The sequence below is a fragment of the Myiozetetes cayanensis genome, unplaced genomic scaffold, assembly GCF_022539395.1.
Source record: "Myiozetetes cayanensis isolate MyiCay16 unplaced genomic scaffold, myiCay2020 scf32, whole genome shotgun sequence".
Classification (NCBI taxonomy): Eukaryota; Metazoa; Chordata; class Aves; order Passeriformes; family Tyrannidae; genus Myiozetetes; species Myiozetetes cayanensis.
Window position 1 is genome coordinate 2,510,657 of NW_026087544.1, and position 14,547 is coordinate 2,525,203.

Below are 14,547 nucleotides of genomic sequence, written 5' to 3' on the forward strand. Positions count from 1 at the left end.
ACACACCCAGGTCAGTCCCCAGCACTGCACATCACTCTGGAGTCTCATTTGTTTTTTCAGGAATTAACTGGGTGTCTCAAACATCAAAAGAAAAAAAAAATAATAATCAAACGAGCGAGGTGTAACAGTTTGCTGTACGTCACTTGTCCTGCAACTGTGTTTGTTTAAAGAGGGAAAATGTGCTCAGAACAAGCCACAGCCTTTAGTCATGGGATTTCTGCTGGGAAACAACCTCTCGGTGAGGCGTTGTCCTCTCATCCTGCTGGCACACGGCGCAGCCACAGCCACGCATCCCGGTGGGATAAACACGCTGCTGTTCCAAGGACACAACGGAGAAGTTGATTTTTAATGGCTTGGGTTTTTTTGTTGTTTTTTTTTTTTTTTCCAACCGGGACTATTTACAATGAGATTTGGGAGAAGCGATTCACACCAAAACAAACACCCTGAAGTATCTTAATTGTGTTTAAACGACTCTTGCACCCCACGAAAACAGCCCCAGGTGATGATGGACTGTTGCTGTCATTGCTCTAAGCGCTGTACCAAGAAAAAAGCCTTTCCCTCAGGTGTTCAGCACTGGGAAAAGGTTGTGATGAATTCACAAGTGAGAGGGTAGATCAGCTTCAAGGGCTGCTTTTGTCCTTATTTGGGATGTGGAGGTTGCTGCTGGTGCCAGCTGAGAGTGTGGGCTGAGCAACACCTGAACCATCACCCCTCATGGTCTTGCACCAGCAGCACTGGGCTGGCACTGCCAGGGCTTTGGCTCCCTAAAAATGAGCTGCACGTGCTTGGGACGAGGAATAAACCCGCTCTTGGTCCCCCCAAGCACCCACTGGGCTTTGGGGGGCTCAGCCTCAGCAACGAGGGTCACAGCACCTCTTTCCTTGAAGCAGGATCAGCTCAGAGCCAGCTGGGACCTGCTCCTGCTGCTGGGATTTGGGGACCTACCAAAGTGAAAATACTGCTCATTGTTTATGTACCTACTGCTGGTGCAGAGGGAGAACCACAGGGCCAGGTTTCTGTCTCACACTCATCCCACTGGGAGCCCTTTGGAGTCTCTTATTCCCAAATTCCTACGCTGGGCACTTAATCCCCACACGTCAGCAGGGGGAGTGGTGGACTCCAGATATCCACAGAGCCCCACAGCCCTATCCAGAGATCTCCATCTCACTCAAGGGATAAAATGCTGGCTCTGCCTCGTCACATTCCCCAGTCCCTGAATGAAGAGACTGGAGAAGATTTCTGCTCTAAAACAACTACCTGTGTACTGGTAGGAGTCAAAAAGAAACAAGTTTGAGGTCTACTGACATTTCAACCTTTGATTCCACGTGGAAAAGTTCTACACAGAACTCCAGCAAACTCTGCTGGAGTAGGAAATAGTAGAGGAGACCTAGGACACAAGAAGGGGGTTAAATGCCTGATGGTCTTAAAAGAGGAAGAAATCCTGCACTTAAACATAAAGATGAGATTATAAACAACTCTGTTAACCCAAACTATCTGAAACCTGAGAGGTTTTTGTCACTGAAAAATCCCAATGTAACTACTTTTCATCAGCCTAACACAATTGCTACCAGAAATTTGGGCTGTTTGGACACAGCCTGCCTCTGCTTAAAAGCTGTGGAGGGCTAAGGGCACTTGTACTTCTCATGATGTTCCTCTAACAACACAAAAGCAGAGAACAGCTGCAAAAAAGAAAAAGTCTCTTGTGTGTGGTCAATGGGAGGAGGAGGAGGAGGAGGCAGAGAAGCAAGTCTTTGGCAGCTCTGGCTCTCAGTGTGCTCCGGGCTGATTTTTTTTTTTTTTTGAAGTTCTTCACAGAAACAATAACAACAATACAAAAGGTCTGCGATTCCCCAGCTGTCCGTGGCAAAGTCCTGCCCTCCCTTTGCCTCTCTGCTGCCCTCGCGGTCCGCTCAGTTCTCCCGGCTCACATCTCGGTGTCAGCGGGGCTGTGCTGCCGGGCTGAGTGCCCGTTTTTGGAGGATGCCTGGCCGGTCCCGTTCTCCTGGGTCCCACCGTTGAGGTTCGGCTTCTCCTGCGGCTCCGGCTGCTCCTGGGAGGGCGTCATCAGCATCGTGTTGCCCTGGCTCCCGTTCTCCGTGTAATACGGGTCTTCAGCCTGAACAGGTACAGAAACAACAGAGGCAGGGTCAGGGGAGAGGGGCAGGGCTGGTGGCAGCCGGTTGGGATTGCAGGCAAGGGCTTGGCTGCGATCCCTGGGCAGGAGGAACAAACAACCGCAGGCAAGGGCACTGCTCTGGCTGACAAGAAAGGGGATAGAGGGCCTGAACCATGGCACGGCAAGATGAAGCAAGAAAACAAGCCAGGAAGTGCTTTTATTTTTTTCCTTTTTTTTTTTTTTTTCCTTTTTTTTTCTCCTGGACCTGAAAAGAGAAGCCATCAGGTTTTGTTGTTTTCTCAGAACAAGTTTTTAGAGCTGCCACTGCCTTGGTTTTGCGAAGCCAGCCTGTGACAGAACACCTCTGCTGTCCACTTGGGCCAAGAAAGAAGCAACAGGGAATGGAAACGATGGAAATTGTCCCAATTTCTTCCCCTATCCTTCCTCTCAGCCTGTAAATGGGTGCATAGCTCACAGTGAGGTGCCAGCAGAGGTGCAGGGCTGCACTTTGCTGCAGGGTTGGTCACTGGTATTGCTGTGAGGAGCATCCAGGGCAATCCAGAGGCGCCTCTAACCCCTCACAGTAACCTGAGTGTCAGACTGTGACATTTCTGGTAGCCATGGAATGGACACTGGTGATGCAGGTGGCAATTCCCAGCTGGGAGCTGCTCCTTCTCTCCTCAGCAGCATCCAATGCATGGGAGGGCTGACAGGCTTCCCGCCCACCTCAGTGTTTCACTCAGCTCCCTTTGGGTGGGATGGACACATCTCACCTAGAATCTGGATTGACACTGCCATGGGCAGCTCCCAGCCACACATTTCCATTGCTGGAAGCATCCAGGGATCCAGAGACAGTGGGCTGGAGAGCCTGAGCTGTGATGTCCCTGCCTCTGACACATGCACCTGACTTCCCATCTGTGTGTTTTGGGAGCATCCTTTCTGCCAAGGAAACAACTGCTCACATTGTTCAGAGGTTGGGGAAAATCATGGCCAGGCCTAACTTCCCATTCCCAAAACTCACTGGTAGGGAAGAGCCCTCAGTGGTCAGCCTGCCTGGAAAGGGGAAAATGGAAATAGGAGATTTCTGTCTCTTTCTTGATATGTTTTATTGCCATTGCTTGTTAAGTGAGGGGAGAAATAGCCTTTATTACAGCAGGGGTACAGGACAGACACGGCACTCAGACACAGGGAATGGAAATTAAAGTGTGTCACTTTAATGACAAATTCATAAGCTTTCAGTGTCTCTGGACTGGGTTTCAGTCTTGCTGGCTGGGTTCTTACTGCTGAGCAAAAATAAGTGTTAGACCTGGAAGTACGTGCGAGAAAGGGGCGGTTCTCCCACAGGAGCAATCAGCTGGGAGTTAATTTTGGGAGGCAAAGAGAGGTTTCCCTTCACCCTGTACAGTCTGGCCTCCCTGCTCCTGCCCTTTGCCTTGCCCAGGCTGTCCCAGACTCAGCCACAACGCGGGGCTGAGCTGCCCCATGACCTGGGGACACGCATGGGTGGAGGGTCCTGAGGCACAGGGTGCTGGGCACCCCCACTTTTCTCCCCTTCAGGTGCCCCCCTCGCTGCCAGGCTCCTCTCTACCTGCGGCTCTGCCACCTGTAAGCACTAACCAGCCTCTCTCCCGCGGGGCTCCAGCTCCGCCGCCTCATCAGGAAATATCCAGCCAGGCCCAGGAACGCCAGCAGGAGTCCAGATGTGACCAAGGCAATCAGGGTCTTCTGAGAAAAGTCCTGGTGGTTCCTCACGCTGTCCCACTTCAGGGATTTTATTCCAAACTGGGAAAAAAAAAAAAAAAACCAACAAAAAAACACCAAAGAGAGCCGTGAGTCTGACAAACAGGAAACATGTGCATCTGCTGAGCAGGCACCGACTTCAAACAATGCTGCTCTTCACCTCCTTGAGGAACTGCACGTAAACAAAGCTGGGCTTTGCTACCCCAGCCCCGGAGCTCTGCCCTGGCCCTACGAGCTCTCACGTCCTCACTGTCTCGTTTCCAACCTGGAGTCTCCTGTGGCACAGGGAATTTTTCTCCCTTGGACCAGAGTGCTCAGACCCCGAGGTTTAGAGCTCACATCTGCAGGGCTGAGACCTCTCTGCGTGCTGCTCTTGCAGCTCTGCCATTTATGTATCTACAGACACCTGGAGCTCAGCTCCACGAGCCAATGGCAGCCTCAGGGGAGCGCTGGGAGGAGGAATTCATGAATGTCAGAGTGGGACTTTGAAGAAGCCAATTACATCCTAAGAGTTATTGTTGGGATCGAAACCTTTCTTAAGAAAACACCACAGAATTTTACAGAACCACTTCAAGCATTTCTGCCTCCATGGCTTGTGTTAATCCTCTTATGGTGCGTCTCTGCCTCGCTGTTGGCTCCAACCATGGGATGACAGACTGGCTTTGGGTTGGAAGGGACCTGAAAGCTCATCCCATTCCAACCCCCTGCCATGGGCAGGGACACTTTCCACCAGACCAGGTTGCTCCAAGCCCCATCCAACCTGGTCCTGAACTCTTCCAGGGGTCTCCTGTGCCAACACTCATCAGGCACCTCCAAACTGGAGGCAGGTTCAAGTCTCAGCCTCTCCCCCACCCTCAGCTGACCACCTAAAAATCTCATCTCTCCAGCCACTCAGACCACCCATTTTTCCCAGCTGAATTTTCTTAAGGAATTTACCTTTTCCCAGTGAGACTCCTTGAGCAGATGTGGAGCAGGATCTGCAAGGTTTGAAAGAGGAGAGGCACATTACACAGAGGGTCCTGCTGCAGGAAATGTCAGCCTTGAAGGGCCTGGCTGAGCATGGAGGGGCTGTTCTGGAGGCAATGCTGTGGCTCCAGGGATGTACAAGACCCCAGAAGAAAGAGCAGTGGTTGCAGAGAGAGGTCTGCTCCCAGGATCTGTCCCCCACAGCCCTTCCCCATAAACATTCCCTCTGCCCACATCAAGGTCGTTATCCAGCGGTATTGGTGGCAGCCAAAGGAATCAATGATTTTGATTCCTCACGATCTTTAATGTCCCTTCCAAGCCAAACCATCCTATTATTCTGTGATCTTCTCCACTGACCTTTCTCTCCACTGAGGATGAGGAGCATACAGTGATGGTCCACCTCAGATTTGGCGAGTTTGATCTGGCAGGGGGAGGGAACGGGGTGGGCGTTCTCTTGACATACTGCTCTCCACAAATCCGATCCCTTCCTCTCTAAAAAGTGTTTCTGCAAAATTTCCAAAAAAGAACAGCCATTAAACCAACCAGACTGATTAATTCTCTGCCTCAGCCATGCTGATGGTGGTGTTGTACATTCACATTTGGGTTTTGGTGGCTTATCTGTGCCTTGCAAAGCTGATCCAGGTGTCAGATCCCACTTCACCCCTGCCCAGACCCCCAACAACAACACCTTGGAAATGGAGATGCTTGTTTCTTAACCTAATAAATTAAATGAAGATATTATTAGCAACTCTTGAAAATGGCATTTAAACAAATCTATATTTAGGACCTGAATTGCACGGCAAGTCTCTCCAGTTTTTGGACTGGAATGGCTGCCTGAAGAGCCCTATTGTTTCAGAGTCCCAGGCAGGGGCTGAGAAAGGAGGGAAATAACAAAGAAGCATTGAGCCTTCCTGTTTAGGAAATGTCTTCAATGTTTTTGCTAGGTTGCTGATCAAAGGCTAGGTAAAAAAACACAAATTTCTCACATTTTAGAGCTGAACTGACTCTTGGGTAGAAGAGGAAGGGGAGTGAGGAGCTGCAGCCTTTCCCTTCTGTGGGCCAGTTTCTGTATCAGACAGGATAGGCTTTCTGCTTGGGTCTATTTTCAGCCACAGCCAGGCTTGGAATCAGAGCCCACAGTTGCTAAAAGACCTTATCAGCTTCCCTAACATCCTCCCAGATGGGGACATCCTCCGAGCCCTGGCCGTGCCCACCCCCCTGAGACAGAGACCGGCTCCAGATGAACCCCCTGTCCTGCCCCTGCCCTCCACTCACTCCCAACAGGGACCCACCAAAGAAAGAGGAGAAAACCCTCTTGTCTTGCAGGGTGGTGCAGAGCCAGGAGGCTCAGTGCCTTCCTCTCTCTGCCTCGGAGTTGCCTCAGCACTTGTGCTCCGATCACCACATCCTCTTAGCCTACAAAAACGCAGAACCTTATCCACGGGAGAATAACAAACAAACCATTTTCAGCTGTTTCTATAGAGCTTTGGCATGGGGTGAGAAAGGCCAAGATGGAACAAGAGACCCAAGTGTGTATTTTCCTTTCTCTGCTGTGGAAAGAACTCATCGGAGTGTCAGAATTTCCCTTCGCAATTAGCGGTGCCGGGTGCCAGCTGATTGCTCATTTGCTTTGGGAAAGGCCAGCAGGAAAGTGAGACACACGGTCCCTCCTATCTGCTCCCCTCACAGACACTCTTATCTGCTCCCCAGGTCCAGCCTGAGCCGGCTGTTCCCACTCCAGGATTGCTGAGGTGGAGGAAGGGGAGAGATCTGCAGTGGGGTGGGAGCCACCAGAAAAACACGGTGGGAAGCTGGGCTGTTTGAACCATTTCACGTGGAGGGAGGGTTAAGAGTAGGTGAGATACAACTCTGTAGGATATTCTGTCTGTTCTAGATGCGTCCCTTTATACATGTGATGGGTAAACCCTGTGCCCAGGAGGGATCAGAGCCCACTAGATGGCATCTGTGATCAGAATCATTGCTCCCGGAGGAGTTTCCCTCCGTAGGTTCTTGCTAAAGCACAGTCCCTGTAAAGGGGAGCAAGTCTAAATGCCATTCAACCACTAATTTGCAGAGAAAAGCAAGGTAAGAATTCACTCATCCCGAGTGGCAGCACTATGGCTGAATGGCACAAGTGAAATGATGTATTTTATATATATTTTATGCCCAGTCTGCCATCCCACAACATCCAGCACCACCCACCCTCTGTGGAAGGTTGTACCTCTAGTGTGAAAGGATTCTTCCTCCCACCCCTAATAGACCCTCTTCTGATTTTATAAACCTTCATTTTTGATGCACAAGGCCAAGGGCAGTTACAGAGAGCCTGGGATTCCCTTAGGAGTTGATGGGGACACTGATCAGCTCCTTCAAATGCCCTGTTTTCTTTCCTAGGGCAGTTGGCAAGACAAAAAAAGGCACTTGTGTTCTCAACAGGGAAGAGGAAGAAGAAGAACAAAGGCAACTTCCTGCTAAACATGGTGGGAGATACTTTAGAAGCTGACCTGACCTCAGAGCTTAATCATGAAGAAAAAGGAGGTTTTATGCAGCCAGGAGGTTGCATTTCCCTTTGGGGTTGGTCATCCCTTTGGGATCTTCCTGGGACTGCTGTGACCATCCCCTCCTCCATCAGTTCTGGCACAGCTCAGGTGCTCTGGCCATGAGCTCCCCACCCCAAACTGACCCCCTCAGCTATGGTGGGTGACCCCATTGCTGCGAGACTCGCAGCAGGAACATGTCCTGAGCTGCTTCCTTGCAGCCCCCTCCTCCTGCACGTCCCCCCTCCTCCACCCTGGGGGCACAGGGGGCACTCACACAAGTGGTGGACTCGTTGAGCTGCAGGCAGATGGCTCCTGTGGCGCTCACTTCCTTGACATTGTGGCATGTGATGGGAAGAGGGGAAGGCTGGAAGGGAAAACACACAGGGGTGGTATCAGTGACCTGTTGGGAGGGGCTGTGGGGCAAATCCAGCCTCCTGGTGGCCCCCCAGCCTCACCTTTGGGCTGTCCCTGGCCGTGTGAGGCGGCACCGTGGCAGCTGAGACAGGAGGATGCTCCGTGGTGGCAGGAGAGCTCTTTGTGCCCGCTGTGGACCCTGAGGCCTCTGCTGTCTCACTGGGCTGTGTCTCTGGGCTCCTGGTCATGGGGACCTTCTGGGTTTGTGTCTCCAACGAGGTGCTCAGTGCTACTGTGGGGGCTTGGCTGGTGTGGGAGCTCATCTGCTCTCCGCTGGATCCCGTGGAGCTGGGGGTGCCTGTCAGGGACCCGGCTGCAGCTTCAGCTTTGAAGAAATGCAATGAAAAGGAGACGTGAGAAAGCTCAAATCCTCCAAAGCCGGTGCGTGGCATTGCAGTGACTGAAGTACAACATCAATTTGTCACAGCCAGCACCAGAACAAGTCCTGGGCTCTCCAAGAAACGCTCATTAGCCCTGTTTCAGCTGCCTAATTGGTACAAGGGCTTCATGATCTGGTTACAGTGGGGTCCCTCCCTGGGCACACACACCTCTGACAGGTGCTGTTTCTAACATGTGTGTTGAGGTAAAGATTAATGAGCTTTGTGTCCCACCATCTCCTGGCTGTTTTGAGTGGGATGGGTCTAAGCCACCCGTCCTCAAGACAAGCAGGGCTGGGTGTCCCCAGGTGGGTTTTTTTTTAGGACAGAATTAAAGCTTTTGATTGCACTATCTGCCTCTTATTTTTTGAGAGTGCAAACCACGCCTTAGAGGTGCAAGGCTGTGCGCTTAATAAATCAAATTATTAATACAAATGCTGCCAGGAATCACAGGGGGAACAAGGGGAGCAGTTACCAGATGTTTCTGTTGTGGGCTTGGCACTGCTGGCGGTTCCAGTGACCCCAGTGGCTCCAATGGTTCCAGTGGCTGCCCCACTGCTGTTGCCTTCCTCTGCCATGTCCGTGGCTGTGGGTGCAGGTGTCTCTGTTGGGCTTCCAGAAGTGTTGCCTGTGGGCAGAGGAAGGTGTTAGGGGCTGCTGAACCCTCACCCCAGCCCTGACCCCCCTGGGGGCAGGAAGGGAAGGGTCTGTGCTCTCACAAATTCACTTTTTAATGCCCCAGAATGGTAGGGGTGCCTCAGAGCATGTCTGGGAGAAGCTCAGAGGGGAAATGTTTCAGCTGGGTGAGCAGCAGACTTTGGTGCAGCTCTTGCAGGGGCTCCAGGGCTCTCAGGAGGAGGAGGACAGGCTCAGTTCTACCCTTATCCCACCCCATCCTCAGCTCACTGATGGATGCACGAAGCTGGATTTCATAGTAGTTTGGGTTTATAATCCTTGGAGGAAAGACTCAAGCTTTGGAAGAGATCACTTGTGTGCCTCAGGATAGATAAGTTGGATTTACAGTTGCAGGCACAATCTCAAAGTAAATAGAAACATTCCCACTGGCTTGGGATCAGCCCTGACTCATGAGTGAAAACATCTTTGGAGGTAAAGCAGAATGTTTGGAGAGTGGTTTGCTGTTCTAACTTAAAGTTTATATATTGCTTCCTGCTGTGTTACAGAGATGACACTTCCAGCTTTTCCTTCTGAAATGACCTATATGAGTCAGTGAAAATGCATTTCTCCCCATTCCTTAACCTTCTCTGTTCTCAAGATCTATTCCCACTTTTAACAAACAGCCTCACTCTCTACCCGAGGGCTCTCGGTGTTCAAGATTCTTATCCAGGCAGCAGGAAGAAAATCGTGTGAAATGTGTTATTTCATTTGTATTTCTGCCCAGGGGAGCCTGAGCTCCAAGAAAAGTTCCTACATCCCCCCACAGCCACCCTCCAGGAGGGATGGAGCAGCACTGGCAGGTCCTGATCAGCTGCCAGTGCCGGTATCGGGGCAGCTCCCGGTGCCAGGTAAACAGCCCTGGTGTTTGTGTGCTGCAGGAATTTTTCTACGTCAGGATGTGAGGATTTGGCTGGATCAGGCCCAGAGAGCCTGGATGGTTTGTGAGAAGAAAAGGCTGAGATCACTGAGGTTCATTTTTGCAGCAGGGGAGGGCAGAGCTGTTCTTGCAATGGGAGGCTTTACCAGGGGGGTGCTAAGGGCGAAATGTGTGCCCCAGTCTGGCCCCATGGGGCTGCCTGCACTGGTGTGTCCTCTCCTATCCCATCACATCTGATCCCATCCATTCTACTCCTTCACATCCCATCCCATCCCATCCCTTCCACCCCCTTACATCCCATCCAATCCATCCCATCCATCTCATCCTGTCTTATCCATCCCATCCATCCCATGCTATCTTACCTATCCCATCCCATCCCATCCCATCCCATCCCATCCCATCCCATCCTGCAGCTGCTCTGGGGGATGCAGGGGCCCTGCCGAGGGCTCGGTGCAGGTGTCCGGAGCTGGAATTCAGGTTCTGGCCCAGCTTTTTGTTTCAGGGAGAAGTCTCTTCCCTCCAAGACAATTCAGTTCCAGCTGGTTAAATCACCAAGTTTTCCTGATGACTTTTAACAAATCAAAAGCAGGAGGCAAGACTGCGTGCCCAGAATAACGAGGAGCACAAAGCTGAGTCCAGGCTTTACGCACAACTCCGTGTTTTCACGGACACGAGCAGGAAACTTTACATCACCAGAACAATGCAGCGCCTGGGCTTGACCTCCCCAAGTGCCACAGCCACCCAGGCACCTTTGAACTGTTCCAGATGTTTGTAAAGCACCAGAGGTATTTCTAATCAAAGCCTTTTCACCACTGGATATTGGAATTGCAGCCTGGCTGTTGCTCGGTGTAATGTGGGAGAGGAGCTGTCACATAGTATTTCTTTTTCTTGCCTTTGTTGCAGCATGTGCAGGTCCTTTTACAGAAAACATGGCTGGGTTTTTTTTTTTTTTTTTTTTTGAAATTTGAGGATTCAGGAGATAAATAATGATCCAGATGTGGGCTGGATAAGCCACATGGTGCTCAGTTTAAGTGGGTCATTTATTGCACCATCCATTTTTAATGGTTTTACTAAACTTTGTCAATTTGGGAGTATTAAGGGTTTGGGAGTTTAAGCCAAGCTATTTATTGACCTGGGAGAAATCTTCACCTGGCAGTGCAAGCAAGTGCAGGAGCAACAACATGGAGATATTGGAAAGAAAACTGCTCTTCAGGGTACCTATTTTATTTATCCACTTAGATTTCAAAAGTAAATGTCCCAGATTTTTGAAGATATTTTAATAATGGGGCTGACAAAGGATCTCAGCTCAAATTGAATAAGAAAAAGAGACAATATAAACATTAAAGGAGTTGACTTGGTCCAACACTCATCCCTGAGCACTAAAGAAGGACCATAAAAAAACCCCACTTCTGCAGTGGTAAAGGCTCAGGAAACAGGAGAAAATTTGCATCATTTGAGTCCAGTCCTGCCCCTACAGCAAAGCAAACCCAGTAGATCCCTGGGCAGAACCTGCACCTCCTGGGCTGCCACTGCTGATTTCTCTTGGTAAACCTTTCGGTAACTGGGCACCTCTGCCACACAAACCCAGAGCTTCTCCAGCTCCCTGTTGAATAAAGTCTTTTTCCAAGCTCCAGCAGCTCCAAGGCCTACGGCAAAGAGCTGCCCCTGGCACGGCACCGTGGTACTGCTGGTCCCAGAGGCTGCAGAGGAGGGTAAGGGACCGTGGGATATAGAAAAGGAGGGTATGGAAATGTGGGATATTGAAGAGGAGAGTGTGGAAGTGTGGGGTGTGGAAGAGGAGGGTATGGGATTGTGGGGTATAGAAGAGGAGGGTATGGAAAGATGGGGCATAGGAGGGTATGGAACTGTGGGATATGGAAGAGGAGGGTATGGGACCTTGGAGTGTGGAAAAGGAGGGTATGGAAATGTGGGATAGAGAAGAGGAGGGTATGGAAGCGTGGGACAGGGAGCTGTGGAGCTGGAGCCAGCCCAGCCTTCCCAGCAGCAGCAGCTCCTCCAAGGGCTCCAGCCGGCATTACTCATGCCTTTCCAGTTTTACAGCTCTCAGCCATGTGGCAGGAATTCAAGCGGGTGGAGCCCTCTTCCCTCTGGAAATATCTGATAAAAATCCCTTCCCTCCCCCTTTTCCTCCTCCCAGACAGGATATGGGTGTGGGGCCGCCGTGGTGGCGCGGGGGGCTGTGGGAGCCCCCCGAGCTGCCACACCAAAGCCCAGCTGCTGGACCAAGGTTTTCCTTGGCCTTGGGGCTTCTCCAGCAGTCTGGGAGCACCAGGGCCTTCCCAGGGACTGAGATTTCTCCTGGCTGGAGCAGTTATGATGTGCAGCCTCTGAAGGATGTTAAGCTCAAGCAGCTGGAAGTTTTAAAGCTCCTTTTTCCTTTGCTGATATTTAGAACTTTGTTGCGAGAGGAATGAAGGAAAGGAGGAACGCTTGAAAATTGCAAGAAAAGAGGGTTTTCTGAAGATCAAGTTTGGCAGAGGTGAATAAAAAAGACATAAAAAAAAAAAGATAAAACGTTAAATAAAGAAATAAAGTGTTTTTCTTTCGGTACAAATACAATCTGTGCTCTCTTTTCCATGTTCATTCTGAGACATGCACAGGACAGCTCTCCAGGGGGTTTATCAAAACCCAATTTTCCAACACAAACTCCTCACACCATCCTTCCAGGAGCTGGGGAGGGTTCCCAAGCAACCCTGGTGCCCACTCTGTGGACCAGAGATCTGTGTAAGCCTCTCCCACACTCACTGAAACTCCTTAGATCCCCAAAGAACCAGGCAGAGGCCAGAACTGGAGCCTTTCACAGGTGATTTGCTCCCTGTGGGGAGGCTGCCCCTGGCTCTGGGGTCCTGGTTTCTGAACTCCATCCTCCCCACACTGCATCCACACACAGCATCTGTTGGATTCCTGCCCCTGGCCCAGTGTGGCACAAGGGATTTTGCCCTGTGAGACACGTGGCTTTAGCTGGAGGTGTCCTGGGAGCAGGAGGAGGCCTCTTGTCCCACCCTCGGCAGCTCTGCCAGGAGCAACTTGAGCCCAAACTTGGGATTTCCATCGGGAGTTGCACAACTGGAAGCTTTGATGGATTCTCTCAGACTCCCCATGGAGGTGAGGAGCATGCAGTGCCCCAAGGGCGAGCTCCTTAATTTCTCTCAGCACCTACACTGAGCATAAATAAACCTCCTCCACCTCCCAGCAAGAAATATCCATCAGAAATGATGAGCATGGGCTGTGCAGTGACATTTTGCAGCATTAAAGACCCTGTCACCCTTTGTCTTTCCCAAATCCCAGCTTTTGGTCACTTTTGTATCACTTTTGCTTTGTGCTATGAAGAATTTGGGGGTTTGCATCTCAGGTAACCCCTTTTGTCCTACACCCACTCGCTGCTCAGTTCAGCCCAACCAGACAGTCCTAAATGTCATTTCTCCTAAATAAAATTGCTTTTTTTCCTTCCTGTAAAATTTACACAGACTGGAGGGTCAGGCACAGCAGCTCAGGTGAGCAATATACCTGGGCAAGCAAAGGGAACATTAAAGGAGAGCCGTGAAACAGAGGAACAAAATACAGCAAATTCTTGCAGTAGATCTCGTTGCTCACATTCGTGTGAATAAGGAAAAATTACATTTGAGGAGACACCCGCAGGCTCCTGGCTCCTGTCCCAGCACACCAGGCAGCACGCAGAGTGTTGCTTCACTTTTTTAGTCCTTTTTTTTTTTTTAATTACTTCATGGTTGTTGGGTTTGGGACAAAAATGATAATATTTCCCAAAATATAACCCTTTAAAAAGTAGTACCTAGAGAAAATCTCTGTGCTGTTACTCACTGCCTGATATGATGAATATTTGAAGAGCTGGAATAGGGAGATTTTAATATTTATGGCGATTCATTTGATTTTCAGCAAATGTTTAGTTCCAACCACAAAACAAAAGCGAGGCTCATTTACACCAAGGCAGGCGGAGAGACGACCGGCTGTGGCTGCGCTCCCTTTGCCCGCTGCATTCCCATCCCCTCCTGTTATCCACAACATTGGAGGGAGCTTAGATGCTGATTCCTCTCCTTTTCAAACCAGCAGCACTTTGCTCCAGCACATGGCTGTGAGTGTGTTGGCCGGGGTGCCTGGTGCAGGGCTGCTCTGCAAAACGTCACTGCAGGCTTTGGATGCGAAATTACCATTTCAAACTCATTAAAACTCATCCTCCCCCCGCCAAAGCTGCTGCTCCCCACTTGCCCGGGAGTTGCCCCATGCAGGGGTCTCTTGTGCAAGCCTGGTGCATTCTGCATTTCAATACTCACCAGCCAACTCCACCACGCAGAGGGCGATCCAGAAGAGCTGCCTCCACTTCATCACCGTGGAACTTCCCAAGAACAGCATTCCCGCTCCCAGCTCCCACTCCTACAACTGGAGCTGGCTGTGACAGCTCCGGGGTTCTCAGTCCTGCAGCAGCTCTGAGCTCATGCAGCTTGGTTTGAGTTCAAGCCTTTGAGATCACTCAGTTTGTGGGGTGGGTTTCTCTTCAGGGGTTGTGCTTTGTGGTTCAAGACTGTGAGGTGGAGTTTCTCCGCTTTGATTTCCCAGTTTTATATAGTTCATGGCAACCTCACTATCACTTAGGTAATTTTCTCCTCCCCACTTTCCTGCCACCGCTTCAAAATAAACAAAAGATCAGCCCTCTCCCCAGCAAAGGATCCCAAAGCCTCGCTGGGATTAACTCTTTCCTGAGAGCTGCTGCTTTCCCGTTAAAGCAGAGGCAGGGGCAGAGCCTGGGTGGAAGGATTACAGCAGAGCCTGCAGCTCAACTTCCCTCAGAGCAAAGTAAACACAGCCTGG

General features: G+C 50.7%; 1 protein-coding gene across 1 annotated transcript; it reads right to left on the reverse strand.

Annotated features, from left to right (window-relative positions):
* Nucleotides 1-378: 378 nt before the first annotated feature.
* CD34 (CD34 molecule) lies at nt 379-14,347 on the reverse strand. Its single transcript, XM_050327160.1, has 8 exons — nt 14,013-14,347; nt 8,626-8,778; nt 7,815-8,098; nt 7,634-7,723; nt 5,180-5,327; nt 4,793-4,833; nt 3,734-3,898; nt 379-2,116 (listed from the first exon to the last, which is right to left on the reverse strand). Exons 1-8 carry the CDS (start codon nt 14,089-14,091, stop codon nt 1,925-1,927), a joined length of 1,152 nt encoding a protein of 383 aa, XP_050183117.1. The 5' UTR covers nt 14,092-14,347; the 3' UTR covers nt 379-1,924.
* Nucleotides 14,348-14,547: the final 200 nt, after the last annotated feature.